Source organism: Carcharodon carcharias, chromosome 19, assembly GCF_017639515.1.
Source record: "Carcharodon carcharias isolate sCarCar2 chromosome 19, sCarCar2.pri, whole genome shotgun sequence".
In the NCBI taxonomy this organism is placed as follows: Eukaryota; Metazoa; Chordata; class Chondrichthyes; order Lamniformes; family Lamnidae; genus Carcharodon; species Carcharodon carcharias.
The window spans coordinates 22,291,494-22,312,609 of NC_054485.1; the positions used below are offsets into that span (position 1 = coordinate 22,291,494).

Genomic DNA, 21,116 nt, shown 5'->3' on the forward strand with positions numbered 1-21,116 from the left:
GTTGTTGGTGATGAAGGTGAATAAAATAGGGGAGATTTTCTGCCGCATCGGAAATATTAGGACTATAAGAACACTCTGGTCTATCTTAGATAACCTGGGGATAACTTCACAGGTTCCCAGACATTGAACTCAGTCTGCCACAGTTTTGTCCACTCATTTCTTGTAACAACAATTCTTTGTAACTTATAGATCCCATCTATATGACCACTTTGCCATCTAAGTTACTGTTGTCAACAAACATGGACATACAGCTCATTCTTAAAAAGAATATGCATACCCTACATCTACAATTTCTTTTTCTCAGCTCTTGTGTTCTTAGACTATTCCTATAGCGAGTAAAAGGTTTGTCTCTTGCATGCTAAACTGCAGTTATTCCAAACGAAAACAAAAAATGCTGGAAAAACTCAGCAGGTCTGACAGCATTTGTGGAGAGAAAGACAGTTAATGTTTTGCGTCCGTTTGACTCTTCTTTAGAGCTTTGAGGACAAGTTTTGTAAACTGGGCATGTATTTCCTTAGTGCAGAGGACTAAGAAGTGATCTAATTGAGAGGTTTAAGATGATTAAAGAATTTGATAGGGTAGATAGAGATGAATTATTTTCTCTGCCCTGAAGAAGAGTCATACAGACTCGAAACGTTAACTCTGTCTTTCTCTCCATAGATGCTGCCAGACCTGCTGAGTTTTTCCAGAATTTTTTTAATTTTGTTTCAGATTTCCAGCATCAGCAGTATTTTGCCTTTATCTTATTATTGTGGTTATTCCAGTTTCACACTGACAGGCTGTGATTTAAAGCCATTCAGGTATCTTTTTTTATTTTGGGAGTTTTTGAATAGGCGGTGGAGAGTTTGTGAATGCCTTCTTCTTGCATGGGCAGTTCCTCAATTGAATGGAGTGATCTGGAAAAATACATGTTTTCCTAATAGGCTAACTTTTTTAGATGTTTATTGGCACAGAGCCATGAGAAAAATCTTCTAATTTGACATGCAAATTTGTGTGATCCTATACATTGCAGTCCTCTGCTTTCAGTGCATTTTGTATTCACATTACTTTCTTAACATAACTTATCTTAAAGAACACATGGAGGACACAAGGATTTGAAGAGTGAGTTGACCTTGATCCAGTTCAAATGATGTGTAAGACTGGTGTGAAGGGTGATACAATGGACCATGTAGGAAAAAGTCCCAAAGGGGTTTGTAAAAGCTTTTTTTGTTTGCCTTGAATCCAATGAGTGAGTATGGACTGGTAGTCATATTGTAATTATGTAGGAGGAGTTAAGCTCAACATAGAACTTGATATAAACTCTGAGCCTATCTGTTCTCGCAGTAAATTTGGCTTTTTGGATGAGGAGTGAGAGCAAGGTTGCTCCTGCTAGATGCGAATGAAGATGAGGGCTGCCAGTACAGGCTATCTCGACACTGGTGCTTTCTTCCTGAAAGCCTCTGAACCCCTTGACCAACCAAGGGATTGCGGGACCCACATTACCATCAGCCGAATTCCCCGACCCATGAATGCTTTCATGGTGTGGGCGAAAGATGAGAGGAAGAGGCTGTCTTTGCAGAATCCCAACCTTCAGAACACGGAGCTCAGCAAGCTATTGGGTAAGGATCAGCAGAGCAGGGAATGGCCCCGACATTCTGTTTTTTATGTATTTAACTCTCTATCAAAGAAAATAACCACCTCTTTAAAACGTTCTAATGATGTCAGTCGTTGAAATCTATAGATTGTAGAATACTGGCTGTGTTATCTCTTTAATAGTACATTATATGTACATTTAAAGACAAATGACAATTTTTCATGGGCTGAAATTTGACAGTCCTGTTGTGCTGGGGATGGGGCTGTAAAATGTGGCTAGCTTTTCTAAACTCCATTGACTTTGGTGGGAACCTAAAATCCCACTGCCATTAAATTCCACCCTTTCTTCCTGTGTGTATGCTACAACACATTACCCAACTATGTGTAAAAACATGTGTCAAAACATGTACTTTGCATGTAAGTGTGCACACAAATGCACCTGTGTGCCTGTGTTTTACACGTGCGAATACATCGCTTAAGTAGCTGCATATATATGTTTGTATGTCTGTATGCATGCATATACATGTACACATATATAGAATATATATATATTTTATATATAAGCTGGTGATCATGCAAGCATCAATGTTTAAAGAAAGAAAAAGAACTTGTATTTCTATAGCACCTTTCACAATCTTGGGATGCCCCAAAGTGCTTTACAGCCAATGAATAAGTATTTTTTTGAAATGCAGTCACTGTTGTAATGTAATAAATGCAGAAGCCAATTTGCACTTTGCAAAGTTCCACAAGCCGCAATGAAGATTAACAGATAATCTGTTTTAATGATGTTTGTTGAGAAATAAATATTGGCTGGGACAGCAGGGATAACACCCCTGCTCTCTTTTAAAATAGTGCCATGGGGTCTATTACATCCACCCAAGAGGACAGATGACACTTCAGTTTAACATCTCTTCTGAAAGATGGCACCTCCGACAGAGCATCATTCCTGCTACAACTGAGCCGTAGCTGACATCTCTTAAATCCCAGTGCCACTTTTGGGGTTGGGAAATGCATATGTAATATTTCTCCATTGATTGAATTGACAAAGCTATCACTTTAACTGACATAGCTTCACTCCTGCTGCCTACTAGCAGCTTTTAGTGCATTAACATTTTATCAGTCAGTTAATGCAGTGAGTAACTTCACCTGACAAAACAAGGAAAATGCAGGTTTGATTCTCAGTCTATGTTGCATTAGGGGATAGTCGCTTGTGTGGCAATTCTGGTGCTCACATGACTTCAGTATCCCAGGGTAGCTAGAGGAAATCACAGCCACATTGCCCAGCCCCAGACTTTTGTCCAGTAAACCCATTGTGAGGGCTGACTGTCTGGCCAAAATTCACCATCGAGGAATGAGTAATAGCGGTGGAATGAAGTACCAAGGGCTGGATTTAACGCTCCCTCGTTAATGGGTTTGTTCCTAAAAGCCAGCGCTTTCCCATCGCTTACCTGTCTGCTCCTTACCTGTATGAAATTTAATGGGGGCAGTGGAGGCGTCAGGCAGCCCATCCATCCTTGAGCCTATTGAGGACTTGAAGTAGCCAATTAATGACCACTTAACGGCCTCAGCCCACACCCGTCACTATTTTACCCTCAGCAGTAGGAGGCCCACACCAAGTGGGTAGCCCAGCAGCTTTTACGCGGTCTGGTGTCAGACAAGTTGGGGGGGTGGGGGGTGGACCCTCCTTTGCAGGTTGCACGTGCCCATCGGGGGCAGCCCCCCAAGGTCATACTTCCCCCTTTACCCTGCCCGCTCAACCCCTGACTGGGGGCTGCCAGCCTGGCCCTGGCAATATTCTGGATTTACCTTAAGGCCAGGCCCCTCTTTGTTGGGACCGCCTGTTGTCCCAGCAGTGGCCACCGCTACCATCTAACATTGTTGGGACTACAGAAAAGCCAGCCATCCAACTGACTGTCTAAGGGGGGGAACTTCCTCCTGGGAAAGGGGCGGAAGCCTAGCCTTAGAGCAATTGACACTGCTCCTAGTGTTCTACTGCTGAAAGGCAGCAGCCAGCATGGTCGGGGGCTGCTCGGCACCACCTTTTTAGCTGAGCAGTCAGGAACCATGCCGGCCCATGAAATCCAGTCCCAAGAGTTGCCTGAGTTTGTGGAATTGTGTTTAAATAAGATGCCGAATGTCCTGGCCCCTGTAGTGCACAGGTGACTGTTTGTACAAATATCCGTTCTTTATTTGTCAGTGAGAGCTGAGTGTCAGCAGGCTGTTTGATCACAAGGGCATCATAGCCATACCAAACCCAGAAGTGCACAGTCACTGGATAACAAATCAGGTGCTGTTTTCCCCTCCTAAGCCCAAGGGCAGTAAATAAATTCAATTGTAATAGCCAGACTTAGATCATATGAAGTGGATTTTATGTAAATATCAAATAGCCCAGGAATCAGGTATCTGTACATAAAGAGTGTTGAAGGAAGAGCAGGATCAAGCCTGGTGCCCAGTTTGCCTGCTCAGTTTGATGTCCATTGCAGATGTGTCAATGATGAAAACTGCTGAGTTAAGGCAGTAAAGCTCTGCTGCTGTATCCTATCTCACACCAAGTTCCCATCACCCATTTCTCCTCCACAGTGGATCCTGGCCCGACTAGGCCTTTTTTCTGATCTCTTGCACATCCCCTAGTTCCGTTACCCCAACTTTGGCGGCCGTGCCTTCAACTGCCTAGGTCCTAAACTCTGGAATTCCCACCATAAGCCCCTCCACCTTTCTACCTCACTTTCCTCCCTTAAGATGTTTCTTAAAACTCAGGTCTTTTACCAAGCTTTTGATCATCCATCCTAATAGCTCCTTGTGGTGGTTCCATGTCAAACTTTATTTGATAACATTCCTTTGGAGCACCTCATAACATTTCATTACATTGAAGGTGCTATTTAAATGCAATTGGAGAGACAGATAATGGGAAGTTTACACCATGCCTCTCTGTTGTGCTTTGTAGCAGTTGGCTACAGAGCAACATGGGTGATGTCTGGTATGTTCATCAACTGACTCCCCTCCCATTCAGGAATTAATGGGAAAAATTCACTCAAGGAAGACAAGAGCATAGGGGGTTAAACAAAAAAACCTTGGGAGTCCACAAATCTCGTCTCTCCCAACATTGTAGCATCAACATCACCATCATGAAGCATTTTATTAGATTAAATAAGGATGAACTATTTCCATGGGGCTGGAGGGTCAGGAGGACACAGTTTTAAGGTATTTGGCAAAAGAACTAGAGGTAATATAAGTCATAGAATAATAGATTAAAGCACAAAAGGAGACCATTTGGCCCCTCATGTCTGTGCCAGCTCTCCACAAGAAGAATTCAGTTAGCCCCACTCTCCTGCCCTTTCCCCCAGCCCTGCCTTGTTTTTCCCTTCAGGTGCTTATCCAGTTTCCTTTTGAAAGCCATGATTGAATCTACTGCCATCACACTATCAGACGGTGCATTCCAGATCTTAACCACAAGCTGCATAAAAAAGATTTTCCTCATGTCACCGCTGCTTCTTTTATCAATCATCTTAAATCTGTGTTCTCTGGTTTTCCTAATGAGAACAACTTCTCTTTATCCACTATATCTAGACCCCTCATAATTTTGCACACGTCTGTCAAATTTCCTCTCAACCTTCACTTCTCTAAAGAAAATAAACCGAGCTTCTCAAATCAGTCCATGTGATTGATGTACCTCATCCCTGGCACTATTTTTGTAAATCTTTTCTGTATCTTTTCTAAAGCCTTCACGTGTTTTGTAAAGTGTAGTGCCCAGAATTGGTCACACTAATCCAGTTGAGGCGGAACCAGTGTTTTATATGGGTTCCTCATAACTGCCTTGTTTTTGTATTCTACACCTCTGTTTATAAAACCCAGTATCCTCTATGCCAATTTAACTACCTTCCATACCTGTCCTGCTACCTTCCATAATTTACACACATATATCCAGTGGCCTCCCTGTTCCCGAACTCCCTTTAGAATTATTTCCTTTATTTTATATTGCCTTGCCTTGTTATTCCTACCAAAATTCATTATTTGAATTTTTTCTGCATTAAATTTCATCTGCCACATGTCCCCCCCATTTCACCAGCCTATGTCCTCTTGAAGTCTATTACTGCCCTTCTCCCAGTTCACAATACTTCCACGTTTTCAGTCATTTGCAAATTTTGAAACTTATAACATGTTGTCACCTCCCAAATCCATTCCCATCTTTTGTGGAACTCCATTTTTGATTCCCTCCCATCACCCTGTCACAGTAACGAAACAGCTCTTATCAAAGTCACAAGTGGCATCCATGTGACTGGAACAAGAGTAAACTTTCCCTCCTTATCATTCTAAACCTGTCTGCAGCCTTTGATATGGTTGACCACACCATCCTCTTCCAAGACCTTTCCATTGTCATCCAACTGGGTGAGACTTCTCTTACCTGGTTCCATTCTTATCTATATAACCGTAACAAAAGAATCACTTGCAATGGCTTTGCTTCCTGCTCTTGCACCATTCACTCTGCTGTCCCTCAAGGATCTTTCCTTGGCCCTCTTCTATTTCTCATCTACATGCTGCTACTCGGTGACATCTTCCAAAAGCACAGAGTTAGCTTTTGTATGCTGCCGACACCCAGATCTACCTCACTACCACCTTTCGTGATCCCTGCATTGTTGCTAAATTGTCAGACTGCTTATCTACATCCAGTACTGGATAATCAGAAATTTCCTTCAATTAAATATTGGGAAGGTCAAAGTCATTGTTCTTGGTCATCACTCCAAACTCTGATCCTTGGCTACTGATTCCATCCCTCTCCCTGCCAACAGTCTAAGGTTAAGACAATCTGTGCGCAACCTTGGTGCCACATGTGAACCCGAGGTGAACTTTTGACCTCAATGTTGTGTCATCACAATGTTGTAACATCACAAGACCTTATTCCTGTCTCAGCTCATGCGTTGCTTAAACCATCATTCATGCCTTTGTTACCTCCTGGTTCAACTATTTCAATGCACTCCAGGCTGCTCTCCCACATTCTACTCTCCATAAACTTGGGGTCATCCAAATCACTGCTTCCTAGGTCTCAACTCGCACCAAGTCTCGCTTTCCTATCAGCCCCATGCTCACTGACCTACATTGGCTCCCATTCAATCACTGTCTTGATTTTAAAATTCTCATCCATGTTTTCAATCCCTCCATAGTCTTGCCCCTCCCCATCTCTGTAATGTCTTTCAGTCTCATATCCCTCCGAGATAGCTGAATTCCTTTAATTCTGGTCTCCTGTGCATCCCGATTTTAAATGCTCCACCACTGGTGGCAGTGTCTTCAGCTGCCTAGGTCTCAAGCTCTGGAATATCATTTCCTATACCTATCCACCTCCCAACCTCACTTTCCTCCTTTAAGACACTCCTTAAAACCTACCTTCTTGGCCATCTGACTTAATATTTCCTTATGTGGCTCAGTGTCACCAAATGTTTAGCAGGAAGAGCCAACGAAGCTTGGAAGTCACTGAGATTAATTATCAATGAAGCAGCAGAAGCATCATTTGGTAAAGAACGCAACAACGTTTGAGACCTATTCGGTTGAGATGACATCTGTCCTTGATTCAAAAAACAAAGCCTAAAAGACACCGTAAACCCAACAGCTGAAACACCCCATCAGCCAGGACATCAATGCAAAAGACAGGGAGATACTGCACAAATAAACACAGGGGCTGTGATTTTCCGATCCTGTCCACCGCGGGACCCGAAATTCCCACCCAAAGTCAATGGACCCTTGGCTGGTCCATCAAATTTTCCATCCTGCCCACGAAAATTCCCAAATCAACTTATGCCAAGAAATCCAACCTGCCTGTGACAATGGAAACCTATGACCTTTCTGTGAAGGGATCAGGAGGGCACTTGGCCGACCATCACCTAACTGGCTCCCCTGAAGTCGGCAGATGGTAAAGTACTCACCGACAGAAGTAAACAGATGTCTGCAGAGCTGAGCACTACTGCGAGTTGTACTCCTGTGAGACAGACATTTCCTTGTCAGCATTTGACGCTCTCCTGCAGCTTCCTGTCATGGATGAGTTAGATGAAGAACCGTCACTCAACCATCATAAATGGAAAGATACCTGACAAGGATGGACTCCCAGCTGAATTGCTCCAGCAATTCCCATCTATTGCCAAACCTTTATGACCGTGTCATTCTGTGCTGGAAAGTAGACTTCATTCCACAGGAGATGCGTGATGCAAAAATCATCACACTATTCAAAAACAAAGGCAGTGGAGGAGACTATAACAACTACAAGAGCGTCTCACTCCACAGCATCATGGTGAAGGCCTTTGCTACAATCATACATAAAAAAACTCCATCTACTTGCAGACCGAGTGTGCCCAGAAGCACAGTGAGGTGCCAGCCAATCTATCAAGGCCGAAAGCAACAAAGAAAACACATTGTGTCCTGATCAGCATCTTTGCTGATGCTGCTGCGCTAGTCATCCGCATGGAAACTCAGCTACAAAGATACATGAGCCATCTCTCCCAGGCCTGCAACTTGTTCCCCCTGACTATATGTGTCAAGAAAACTGTGGTCATGGGACAAGGTGTTGCATCTCAGACTTGATAACACTAAATAATACCCTACTGGAAGTGGCTAGTAAATTCCACTACTTTGGATCCACGGTGACAGACAATCTGTCCTTAATGCAGAACTTGATGCACACATAGGGAAAGCAGCTACCAACTTTGGTTGACTCAAGAAACCCACATAGAACAATATCAAGCTGACCCTCAGGACTAAGCTGACGGTTTATGAGGCCTATGTTCCCAGCACCTCGCTCTATGGCTGTGAAACATGGACAACTACAACTATGAAAATAGAAACTCAACAATTTCGATCCTCGATGTCTACTGTGCATTATGGGTACACTCTAGCTGGCAGGACAAAATCACAAAAGCGGCAGTTCCCTCAAAGACAGGACACCCAGGTTTGTCAGCACTCATCAAACAGAGGCGGCTTCATTGCCTTGGGCAAACCTGCAGGATGGAAGACGGTCATATACCCAAGGATTTTCTGTATGGTGAGGTAGCCAGTGGCAGACGACCAGTAGGATGCCCAAAGTTCCGCTTCAAGGATGCTTGCAAGTGTGACATGAAGGCCCTTGACATTGATTATCGCACCTGGGAGTGACGAGTTGCTGACAGAAGAAAATGGCGACACTCCTGGTGGCTGCTGTGGCTTGGTAACAGGTGCCAGTGCAGAAAACAACAACCTGTGATGACACTTGGTAGCTTCATGTGAAGAACCTTCCTCCCAAGAATTGGCCTCTTCAGCCACCAGCAAAGGTGCCTCATATAAAGACACCCCATCGGAAATGCATTTGTTTGCTGTGTATCCAGCATCTTTCATAGATGGAAGAAAGGCAATGATGACTCAGAGTTTTTGTTTTATAATATTTCTGTGAAGTGCCTTGGCTATTGCGTTAAAGGTGCTATATAAATATAAGTTTTGTCCATGCTGAACATGCTGAGGTGCATTTCTCTAAAAAAAATACAAAGGCTGGAAGGTGACCTCATAGAAGTCTTTAAGATTATGAAAGGATTCAATAGGGTAAAATTAGTGAAGATTTTTATTTTAAATATTTCCATTTGCTGGGACACAAAATCAAGGGGACAGAAATATAATGTAAACTCTAATATATCCAATGGGAAATTCAGGAGAAGCACCTACACCCAGAGAATGGTTACAATTTGGGACTTGGCATGGTTCAGGCAAATAACATAGATGCATTTAACAGGAAGCTAGACAAGTGCATGAGGGAGAAAGGAGTAGAAGGATGTGTCAATAGTGTAGATGAAGTAAGGTGGGAGGAGGCTCATGTGGGGTACAAGCAGCAGCATGGATCATTTGAGCCATTATGGCCTGTTTCTGCTGTAAATTCTATGTAATTCAAGAATCTTGCAAAGCAAATCACAGAAGAAGATTATTTCTTCAAACAAATTAGGTGGTGAAATCAAACTGAGTAAAGATAAAGAACTGGAAATAAATTAGATAGAGTGAGCATAAGAGATACTGACTAGCAGAATAGTCGGCCTAACAGAGATCCGATTATCCATTGTTATGCATCAATAAGCATAGCTTGTGGGTTTATGGGCTGCACCACTGTGTAAGTTGGAATCTTAGGAGCTAATCATATAATGTTAGACTGTTAATGTGCAAATATCTATTCATTTGCATTCAATTCCAATTGCTCATAACAACAGAGCTGGATCAACCAGTTTGCAATTTATTCACCAATGAAGGAATAAACGCCTAGGGATGAAATTTCCGCTTGTCAGATCAGCAAAGAATAGATGCAATTGGCCAAACCAGCATACAGGATTAAGAAAGTTATGCAAATATGAATCACCTACTTTTAGCCAAAAATATTTGGGGATGTGGGCAGACAGGTATATGGAGTTAGATTACATTAGACACGCTCTCACTGAATGTCTATAGGCTCAAACCCCAAAATCACAAGATTCTGTCAATTGCAGTGGCTGAATTGCACTCATTTTCTTCTAGGCACAATCACTAATAGGCATGTTTGCAAAGTGTTTTCACATCAAAGCATATTTAACTTACTAAGAAACATATTAGTGTACACCAATGAAACTATTAAATGGTTCGGTATTAGAGAGTTAATGGCTGGATTTTATACCCCCCCCCCCCACCTCCCGCCAAGCCCCACCAGGCGGGTTTTCAGCAGATGGGGTAGGAGGCAAGTAAAATATCTCAGGTGGCTAGCCCACCACCTTCCTGCCACCCCTGACCCAGTTCCCATAATATGTGGGTGGATGGATAAGGCGTCCAATAGCCACCTGCCTTTAGGCCCTTTGAGGATCTTAAGTGGCCAATTATTGCCCACTTAAGGCCCTCAAGGCACCTCCGCTGCCATAAAAGACTGAGCAGTGGCAAGCGGATTAGAGTGAGAAGGCTATTTTTTGAATAAACTTATTGAAAAGGCAGAAAGGAAGGGGGGGAATGTTCATCATTTAGGAGGATGACTGGTCTCCACTGGGGACACCCCCGAGATGTTACCCCCATTTAGTTTCCCCCCTGCCTGGCCTCTAAAACACCCACCCACCCACCCTCCCTATAGGCTCCGCAATCCCTCTGCGTCCAAAGCCCCAGACCTACCTCTCTCCGGTGACCACGCCCTTTTCATCATGGGGACTCCTTGCAGCCCCAGCAGCCTCCACCACTCAGTTCTGGCAATGCTGGGACTGCTAGAGCTTCCAGACAATCTAATTGGCCAGAAGCTCTTGAGGATAGGACTTCCTTTGACTGAGGGGTGGACTGAGGGCGGTGTTGGCATAATGGGTATTGTCACAAGCTTAGTAATGTCCCGGATTCAAATCCTACCATGGCAGACTAAAAGTCTAATGATGACTGTGAAAACATGGTCAGGAAAAGCTCATCTGGTTCACTAATCCCCTTTAGAGGATCCATCCTTACTCAGTCTGGCCTACATGTGCCTCCAGACCCACAACAATGTGGTTGACTCTTATATGCCCTCTGAAATGGCCTAGCTAGCCACTCTTGTATCAAACTGCTGAGAACAAGTCTATAAGGAATGAAACCAGACTGACCACCAGGCATCGACCTAGGCACCAGAAATGACAATGGCCAACTCAGCTCTGTCGACCCTGCAAATTCCTCCTTACTAACATCTGGGGGCGAGTGCCAAAATTGGGAGGGCTGTCTTACAGACTAGTCAAACAACAGCCTGACATAATCACCCTTACGGAATCATACCTTACAGACAATGTCCCAGACACCACCATCACCATCCCTGGATATGTCCTGTCCCACCGGCGGGACAGACCCAGCAGAGGTGGTGGCACAGTGGTATCCAGTCGGGAGAGCATTTCCCTGGGAGTCTTCAACATCAACTCCGAGCCCCATGAAGTTTCATGGCATCAGGTCAGATATGAGCAAGGAAACTGCCTGCTAATAGTCACGTACCCCCATCCCCAACAGCTGATGAATCAGTGCTCCTCCATGTTGAACACCACTCGGAGGAAGCACTGAGGCTGGCAAGGACACAGAACATACCCTGGATGAGGGCCTTTAACATCCATCACCAAGAGTGGCTCGGTAGCATCTCATGGATGCCCAGTCTTGAGTTCGACACAACACGAACTGGCCGAGTCCTAAATGACATAGCTGCTGGACTGGGTCTGTGGCAGGTGGTGAGGAAACCAACAAGAAGGAAAAACATACTTGATCTCATCCTCACCAACCTGCCTGCTGCAGATGCATCTGTCCATGAGAGCATCGTTAGGAGTGATCACCACTTGGGGAGACATAGTCCCGTCTTTACATTGAGGATACCCTCCATCATGTTGTGTCGACCAGATCTAGCAACTCAACACTGGGCACCCATGAGGTGCTGAGAGCCATCAGCATCAGCAGAATTGTACTCGAGCACAATCTGTAACCTCACGGCCCAGAATATCCCCCAGTCTATCATTACCACCAAGCCAGGAGATCAACCCTGGTTCAATGAAGAGTTTAAGAGTTCATGCCAGGAGCAGCACCAGGTACACCTAAAAATGAGGCGCCAACCTGGTGAAGCGACAACACGGACTTCTTGAATAGCCAACAGCATAAGCAGCAAGTGATAGACAGAGCTAAGCAATTCCACAACCAATGGATTAGATCTAAGTTCTGCAGTCCTGTCACATCCAGTCTTGAATGGTGGTGGACAATTTAACCACTCATTAGAGGAGGAGGCTCCATAAATGTCCCCAACCTCAATAATGGAGAAGACCAGCACATCAGTGCAAAAGATAAGGCTAAAGCATTTGCAACAATCTTCAGCTGGAAGTGCACAGTGCATGATCCATCTCAGCCTCCTCCTGAGGTCCCCAGCAACACAGATGCCAGTCTTCAGCCAATTCGATTTACTCCAAGTGATATCAAGAAATGGCTGAAGGCATTGGATACTGCAAAGGCTATAGGCCCTGACAATATTCCGGCAATAGTACTGAAGACTTGTGCTCCAGAACTTGCTGTGCCCCTAGCCAAGCTGTTCCAGTGCAACTACAACACTGGCACCTACCCGGTAATGTGGAAAATTGCCCAGGTATGTCTTGTACACAACAAGCAGGACAAATTCAACCCAGCCAATTACAGCCCCATCAGTCTACTCTCGATCAGTAAAGTAATAGAAGGGATCATCAACAGTGCTATCAAGCAGCATTTGCTTAGCAATAACCTGCTCACTGATGTTCAGTTTGCATTCCGCCGGGGCCACTCAGCTCCTGACCTCATTACAGCCTTGGTTCATTCATCAACAAAAGAGCTGAACTCCAGAAGTGAGATGAGAGTGACTGCCTTGACATCAATGCAGCATTTGACTGAGTGTGGCATTCAAGGAGCCCTAGCAAAACTGGAGTTAATGGGAATCAGGGGCAAAACTCTCCGCTGGTTAGAGTTATACCTAGCATAAAGGAAAATGTTTGTGATTGTTGGAGGTCAGTCATCTCAGTTCCAGGATATCACTGCAGGAGTTGCTCAAGGTAGTTTCCTAGGCCCAACCATCTTCAGCTGCTTCATCAATCACCTTACTTCCATCATAAGGTCAGAAATAGGGATGTTCGCTGATGATTGCACAATGTTCAGCACCCATCACAACTCCTCAGACACTGAATTAGTCCATGTCCAAATGCAGCAAGATCTGGACAATATCCAGGCTTGGGCTGACAAGTGGCAAGTAACATTTGTGCCACACAAGTGCCAGGCAATGACCATCTCCCACAATGGAGAATCTAATCATCGCCCCTTGATATTCAATGGCGTTCCCATTGCTGAATCTCCCACTATCAACATCCTTGGGGTTACCATTGACCAGAAATTGAACTGGACTAGCCATATAAATACTGATTAAAAGAGCAGGTCAGGGGCTAGGAATCCTGTGGCGAGTAACTCACCTCTTGACTCCCCAAAGTCTGACCACCACTTATAAGGCACAGGTCAGGAGTGTGATGAATACTCTACACTTGCCTGGATGAGTGCAGCTCCAAAAACACTCCTTGACACCTTCCAGGACAAAGCAGCCTGCTTGATTGGCACCAAATCCACAAACATTCACTCCCTCCACCACCGATGCACAGTAGCAGCAGTGTGTACCATCCACAAGATGCACTGCAGGAACTCAGCAAGGCTCCTTAGACAGCACCTCCCAAACCCACAACCACTACCATCTAGAAGGATAAGGGCAGCAGATAGATGGGAACACCACCATCTGCAGCTTCCTCTCCAAGCCACTCACCATCCTAACTTAGAAATATATCGCCCACCATTCCTTACACGTCGCTGGGTCAAAACCCTGGAGCCCCCTCCCTAATAGCACTGTGGGTGTACCTACAACACATGGACTGCAGCGGTTCAAAGAGGCAGCTCACCGCCATCTTCTCAAGGGAAGTTAGGGATGGGCAATAAATGCTGGCCCAGCCAGCGACACCCACAACCCGTAAATGAAAAAAAGTTTGATTTAGGCCGCTCGCATTGTGTTATTGTCGGAGGGCGGCCTTTTTTTAAACTCGGTCGGTTTGGAACCCACTTTCCTTTATGTGAGGGGGAAGTGGGGACAAGAAGTATGACCGCCTGTAAAATCCAGCCCAACAATTCAGGTTACATGAGAACTGAAACATTAACAGTTTCTCGCTCCGCAGATGAAAGAGTATTTCCAGCATTTCCTAATTATATTTCACATTTCCAGAATTTGTTACATTTTATTTGCACCCTCCCCTAACTTCAGTATAGTCAATCCCATTCTAATATAAAGCTGAAAGAGTACTGGATAAAGGCATTAGCCAGTTAGCAGCTTGCAGAACAAAGGCCCAAAACTCAATCCCTGGTCTGTGCTGAGTTAGTAGATTTCAGCCTGTGTGTGCATTGGGTCATTCCAATTCGCCTCAGCCATTCAGTGAACTCTGCTGGGAAGCAAGTTCACATGGACATTGAATAAGAATAAGATCAGGCTCTGTTTCGTTGAGCTCAATGGCAAAATGATCTCCCAGCACACCCGGTCTTATGACAAACAGTGATCTGGATGAGTTATCCACAGGAATAAATCCCAGCAACAGCGAGAACCATCATGAGAAGAGTTTGGTCAAAGAGACAGGTTTTAGAGAAAGGTAAAGACGTTTAGGGAGGGAATTCCAGAGCTTAGGACCTTGGTTGGTCAAGGCACAGCCACAAATTGTGGAACAATTAAAATTGGGAATGCACAGAGACTGGATTGAAGGAGTGCAGAGATCTCATTGGGTTGTAGGGCAGGTGGATGTTACAGAATTAGGGAGAGGACAAATCCATGGAGGATTTGAACAAAAGGATGAGAATTTTAAAAGCTAGGGAATCAGTATAGGTCAGCAAGTCCTGGGGTGGATGTTAGGATACAGGTGTGAGTTAGGATACAGGTAAATAAGCTTTGGTTGTACAGTGGGAGGTTGGCTAGTAGAGCATTGGAATAGTCGAGTCTAAAATTAACAGAGGCATGGATGAGGGTTTCAGCAAAACATGGTCTGGACATAGAGAAAATAAAAAGAAGAAAGTAATAGAATATCCAGATTGAAATTTGATCAGGATTTGTCTCCAAGCAAAGACAGCCAGGTTAGAACTGAGCTCTGGATATGGAGATAATCACACAGAATCACACAGTGCAGAAGAGGCCCTTCGGCCCATCGAGTCTGCACCGACATGTGAGAAACACCTGACCTGCCTACCTAATCCCATTTACCAGCACTTGGCCCATAGCCTTGAATGTTATGATGTGCCAAGTGCTCATCCAGGTACTTTTTAAAGGATGTGAGACAACCCCCTCCACCACCCTCCCAGGCAGTGCATTCCAGACCATCACCACCCTCTCGGTAAAAAGGTTTTCCTCACATTCCCACTAAACCTCCTGCCCTTCACCTTGAACCTATTTCCCCTCATGATTGACCATTCAACTAAGGGGAACAGCTGCTCCCCATCCACACTGTCCATGCCCCTCATAATCTTGTACACCTCGATAAGGTCACCCCTCAGTCTTTGCTCCAACGAAAACAACCCAAGTCTATCCAACCTCTCTTCATAACTTAAATGTTTCATCCCAGGCAACATCCTGGTGAATCTCCTTTGCACCCCTTCCAGTGCAATCACATCCTTCCTATAATGTGGTGACCAGAACTGCACACAGTACTCCAGCTGTGCCCTCACCAAGGTTCTATACAACTCCAACATGACCTCCCTACTTTTGTAATCTATGCCTTGACTGCCGTTTTCATATGCCGTTTTCACCACCCCACTAACATGCCCCTCCGCCTTCAGAGATCTATGGACACAGACGCCAAGGTCCCTTTGTTCCTCAGAACTTCCTAGCGTCATGCCTTTCATTGAATACTGCCTTGTCAAATTACTCCTTTCAAAGTGTATCACCTCACACTTTTCAGGTTTAAATTCCATCTGCCACTTACCTGCCCATTTGACCATCCCGTCTATATCTTCCTGCAGCCCAAGACACTCAACCTCACTATTAACCACCCGGCCAATCTTTGTGTCATCCGCAAACTTACTAATCCTACCCCTCACATAGTCATCTATGTCGTTTATATGAATTGCAAATAATAGGGGACCCAGCACAGATCCCTGTGCTATGCCACTGGACACTGGCTTCCAGTCACTAAAGCATCCTTCTGTCATCACCCTCTGTCTCCTACAACTAAGCCAATTTTGAATCTACCTTATCAAATTACCCTGTGTCCCATTTGCATTTGCCTTCTTTATAAGTCTCCCATGTGGGACATTGTCAAAGGCTTTGTTGAAATCCATATAAACTATATCAACTGCACTGCCCTCATCTACACACCTGGTCACATCCTCAAAAAATTTAATCAAATTTGTTAGGCTCTAATGATGTCCTCTGGCTCTAACCATAGATTTCCCCCTTGGTCCATTATGGGCCCTACTCCTTCCCTGGTTATCCTCTTCCCATTGATATACTTATAGAATATCTTGGGATTGTCCCCACTTTTACCAGCCTCCCTCTGACAAAGCCATGCTGACTATCCTTGATCAAACCTTGCCTCTCCAAGTGGAGATAGATACTCTCCTGCGGAACTTTCTCCAATAGTTTCCCTACCACTGACATGAGACTCACTGGCCTGTAGTTCACTGGCTTATTTCTGCAACCCTTCTTAAAAAGCAGAACCACATTAGCTGTTCTCCAGTCCTCTGTCACCTCCCCCGTGACCAGAGAGGAATTAAAAATTTGGGTCAGAGTACCTGCGATCTCCTCCCTTGCCTCCCTCAGCAGTCTGGGACACAAATCATCTGGACCTAGAGATTTATCCACTTTTAAGCCTGCCAACACCTCCAATACCTTGTTACTTCCAATATCAGTTTGATTAAGAACCTCACAGTCTCTCTCCGCGAGTTCGATACCTTCATCCTCATTCTGTTGGGTGAAGACAGATATGAAGTATTCATTCAACACTCTAGTGATGTCCTCTGGCTCTACCCATAGATTGCCCCCTTGGTCCATTATGGGCCCTACTCCTTCCCTGGTTATCCTCTTCCCATTGATATACTTATAGAATATCTTGGGATTGTCCCCACTTTGACCAGCCAGAGCTTTCTCATATCCCCTCTTTGCTCTCCTAATTGCTTTCTTAAGCTCCACCTTACACTTTCTGTACTCCACTGATTCCTCTGCTGATTTGTTTCCTTTGTACCTGCTAAAAGCCTCTCTTTTCCTTCTCATCGTAACCTGAAAACTCTGGTCATCCATGATTCTCTGGGCTTGTTGCTCTCTTTCCTATCACCCTAGAGGGAACATGTTGAGCCTGTACCCTCCCCATTTCCTTTTTGAACACCCCCCCACTGTTCCTCTGTAGATTTCCCCACAAGTAACTGTTCCCAGTCTACCTTGGTTAAATCTTGCCTTATTTTACTAAAATCCACTCTCACCCAATCCAAAAATTTTTTTGCAACTTGTCGATTTCTTTGTCCATAACAAACTTAAACTGTACCATGTTATGGTCGATATCACTAAAATGCTCGTCCACCACCACCTCAGCCACCTGTCCAGCTTCATTCCCCAGAATTAGGTCCAGCAATGCGCTGTCCCTTGTTGGACACTCTACATATTGACCTAAAAAGTAATCCTGTACAAATTTCAAGAAATCCACTCCATCCAAGCCCTTAACACTGTGTCCATCCCAATTAATGTTGGGAAAGTTGAAATCACCTAATATAATTACCCTAATGTATTGTTTTTACACACCTCTACAAATTGTGCACATATTTGCTCCTCAATTTCCTGCTGACTATCTGGGGGTCTGTAACAAACACCCAACAATGTGACTGCCACCTTTTTATTCCTAAGCTCTACCCACAAAACTTCATTTGATGCCCCCTCCAAGATATCATCTCTCCTTACTGCAGTAACTGATTCCTTAACTAATAATGCAATGCCTCCTTCTCTTTTACCCCCTCCCCTGTCTCGCCTGAAGACTTATATCCCAGAATGTCGAGCTGCCAATCCTGCCCCTCCATCAACCACATCTCAGTGATGGCTACTATATCACAATTCCACGTATCAATCCTCATCCTTAACTCATCCGTTTTACCTGTAATACTCCTGGCATTAAAGTAGAGGCCATCCAGCCTGGCCTTACTCCCTTGAAACTTAATGCAGCTGTACTCCCTCTGACTTGATTATTTTACTGTGTTATGATGTGCCCCTATTCTGCTAACATTCTGTGTCCCCTCCCCCTGCTGAATTAGTTTAAACTCCTCCCAACAGCACTAGCAAACCCGCCCACAAGGATGTTAGTCCCACTCTGGTTCAGATGTAGACCGTCCTGCTTGTACAGGTCCCACCTTCCCCAGAAACAGTCCCAGTGATCCAGGAATCTAAAACCCTCCCTTCTGCACCAACTCTTTAAGCCACGTATTCATCTGTGCTATTCTCTTATTTCTGAGCTCGCTAGCATGTGGCACTGGGAGTAATCCAGAGATTACAACCCGAGAGGTCTAGCTTTTTAGTCTACTGCCTAACTCCCTGCATTCTTGATACAAGACCTCCTCCCTCTTTCTACCTATGTCACTGGTACCATCAAGTACCATGACCTCTGCCTTATCACCCTCCCCCTTCAGGATGCCCTGCAGCTGTTCAGTGACATCCCAGACCCTGGCACCAGGGAGGCAACATACCATCCTGGATTCAGGTTGATGGCCACAGTAGCGCCTATCTGTTCCCCTGACTATAGGATCCCCTATTACTATTGCTCTTCCTCCCTTCCTCCCCTCCTGTACAGACAGGCTGCTTGTGGTGCCAGAAGCTTAGCTCTGTCCGCACTCACTGGAGGAACCAGCGCCCTCATCAGCCTCCAAAATGGAATACCGATTTGTGAGCGGGACCCCAGGGGACTCCTGAACTACCTGCCTGTTTCTCTTGGACTACCTGGTGGTCACCCATTCCCTTCCATCCTCAAGTCCCTTCATCTGCGGTGTGACCACCTCTCTAAACGTGCTATCCACGATGCTCTCAGACTCGCGGATGCTCCACAGTGTCCCCAGCCACTGTTCCAGCTCTGAAACCCGAGTTCCAGGAGCTGCAGCAGGATACACTTCCTGCACACATGCTGGTCCCGGGCATTGGAAATGTCCCTGGCTTCCCACATGGAGCACGAGGAGCACACCGTGGCTTTGAGCGCTTCTGCCATGACTTATCCCTTTAAATTAAACCTTTTAAATCAATTACTCTAGAGCCCTTCTTTCCTGATCCTCGTTATTGTAGAATATACAAACTATAAACCGCAAAAAGACCTTAAACAATAAGTGGTTAAAGTAGTAAATACCTTACCCACAGTACTTGCTACAACAGGGCAAGACCCATGCTCTAAAGATTTAAGAAGTTGGATAGCAAGGAAAAAATGCAAAGAGCACCTCATCCCCTGTGCACTGAATTTCCACTGTGCACCAAATTGCCAATACCCACTCTGGCTGTGCCTCACTCAGGATGAGCTCTCTCTCTGTTCTTGTGCAAGCAAGGGCAGACCTTGAAAACTGGTGTGTAGTGCCGGAGCATCCTGCTGAATTTCCTGCCCATTCATTTAAAAAAACTGCATTTATCAGCACCTCTCATGACCTCATAATGTCCCAAAGTGCTTTGCAGCCACTGGTTTGTGATAACCACTTCACTTGAGAAGTAATTAATAAGATGCTATCAAGAGGTTAGGATTTAGAATTCCCTGATAGAATGATGGTTAGTTAGTAGAAACAGATTCAGCAGGGAGGCTGCAAAGAGCAATTGGATAAATATTTGAAAGAGAAAAATTTTTAGCGATATATAGAAAGAGCAGAAGAGTGAGAATAATTAAATAGCACTTCAAAATCTTCAATGGACCAAATAGCCTTCTGGGCTGTACTATTCCATGATCCTGTGTGATTAAATGCTCTATAAATATGAATCTTTCTTTCTGAAAGTGCATTTCTTACACCATTTCCAGTCAGTTTCAACATTTCTCCTTCTTTCATTTTCCAGGCCGGTGTTGGAAATCACTTACCGTGGTGCAGAAGCGGCCATACATCCTGGAAGCAGAGAGGCTGCGGGTGGAACACATGCTGGAGTATCCCAACTACAAGTACAGGCCACGGCGAAAAAGCCAAACCCGTGGCCCCTATAGGAATGGCATTTCTGTACACAGAGATAGCACTGATCAACAGATAATAGCAGGCCATCAAGACAAGGAACACCCCATTAACACACAGGCTTTGGACCAAATCACACCCCCAAGCCTTCCCCCAGAAATAAATTCACCATCCAGCAAGCAGGAAATGTTCCCCTTTAGGAAACAACCTCCAGTCACCAACGGGCAATTTACTCACCCACCATGCATTACAGAAATGAAGAGTGGGTTGACAGGGATGGACTGGTCTATGTCTCATCCAATTTATAACCATCCTCAACCCAATTGGAATTTATACTGCCAAACCCAACAGATGAACCCAGTGTCCGCACCCCATGATACAACGCTGTGTTCCCACAACACGGAGGGACCCTCTCCATTGCTTGGAACTTTAGCCCATTGCTGTGGTCAGGTGTGTCAAGCTCCACAACCAATGAATGACTTGGAAACTCTGGACAATTTGTGCTATGCTGAACTTCTAGCTGATGTGGATCGGAATGAGTTTGACCAGTACCTCAACAACGACTCCTGGTCTGATCCACTTGGCCATCTACTGAATGAAAAGGTCTTTGGGAACAATGACACTGCTGAAACTGATCTTGTGTCTGTGTTGGCTGACATGAACACAGCCTGTTACAATACCATTTCCAGATTCATTTGATACTGTTTAATAGTGACACTTCCAGTTCAGTACTGATGGAGCGCTGCACTGCCGGAGGTGCCATCTTTCAGATGAGATATTAAACCAAGGCCTCATCTATCCTCTAAAGTGCATGTGAAAGATCCCATGGCACTATTCAAAGATAAGCTTGGGAACTCTCTCTGATGTCCTGGTCCAATATTTATCACTCAACTAGCACCACTAAAAAACAGATT

General features: G+C 44.8%; 1 protein-coding gene across 1 annotated transcript; it reads left to right on the forward strand.

Annotated features, from left to right (window-relative positions):
- The first annotated feature begins 1,492 nt into the window (after positions 1–1,492).
- LOC121291172 (transcription factor Sox-7-like) lies at positions 1,493–20,901 on the forward strand. The gene is made up of 2 exons (XM_041212263.1): positions 1,493–1,598; positions 20,096–20,901. The coding sequence occupies exons 1-2, from the start codon at positions 1,505–1,507 to the stop codon at positions 20,899–20,901; spliced, it is 900 nt and encodes a 299-aa protein (XP_041068197.1). The 5' UTR covers positions 1,493–1,504.
- The last annotated feature ends 215 nt before the right edge of the window (positions 20,902–21,116 follow it).

Bases quoted from the DNA above. Each gene is read 5' to 3' on its own strand.
- LOC121291172 (XM_041212263.1), top strand. From the start codon at position 1,505: ATGAATGCTTTCATGGTGTGGGCGAAAGATGAGAGGAAGAGGCTGTCT. The intron at 1,599-20,095 runs GTAAGGATCAGC...TTCATTTTCCAG, and splicing joins GGAGCTCAGCAAGCTATTGG to GCCGGTGTTGGAAATCACTT.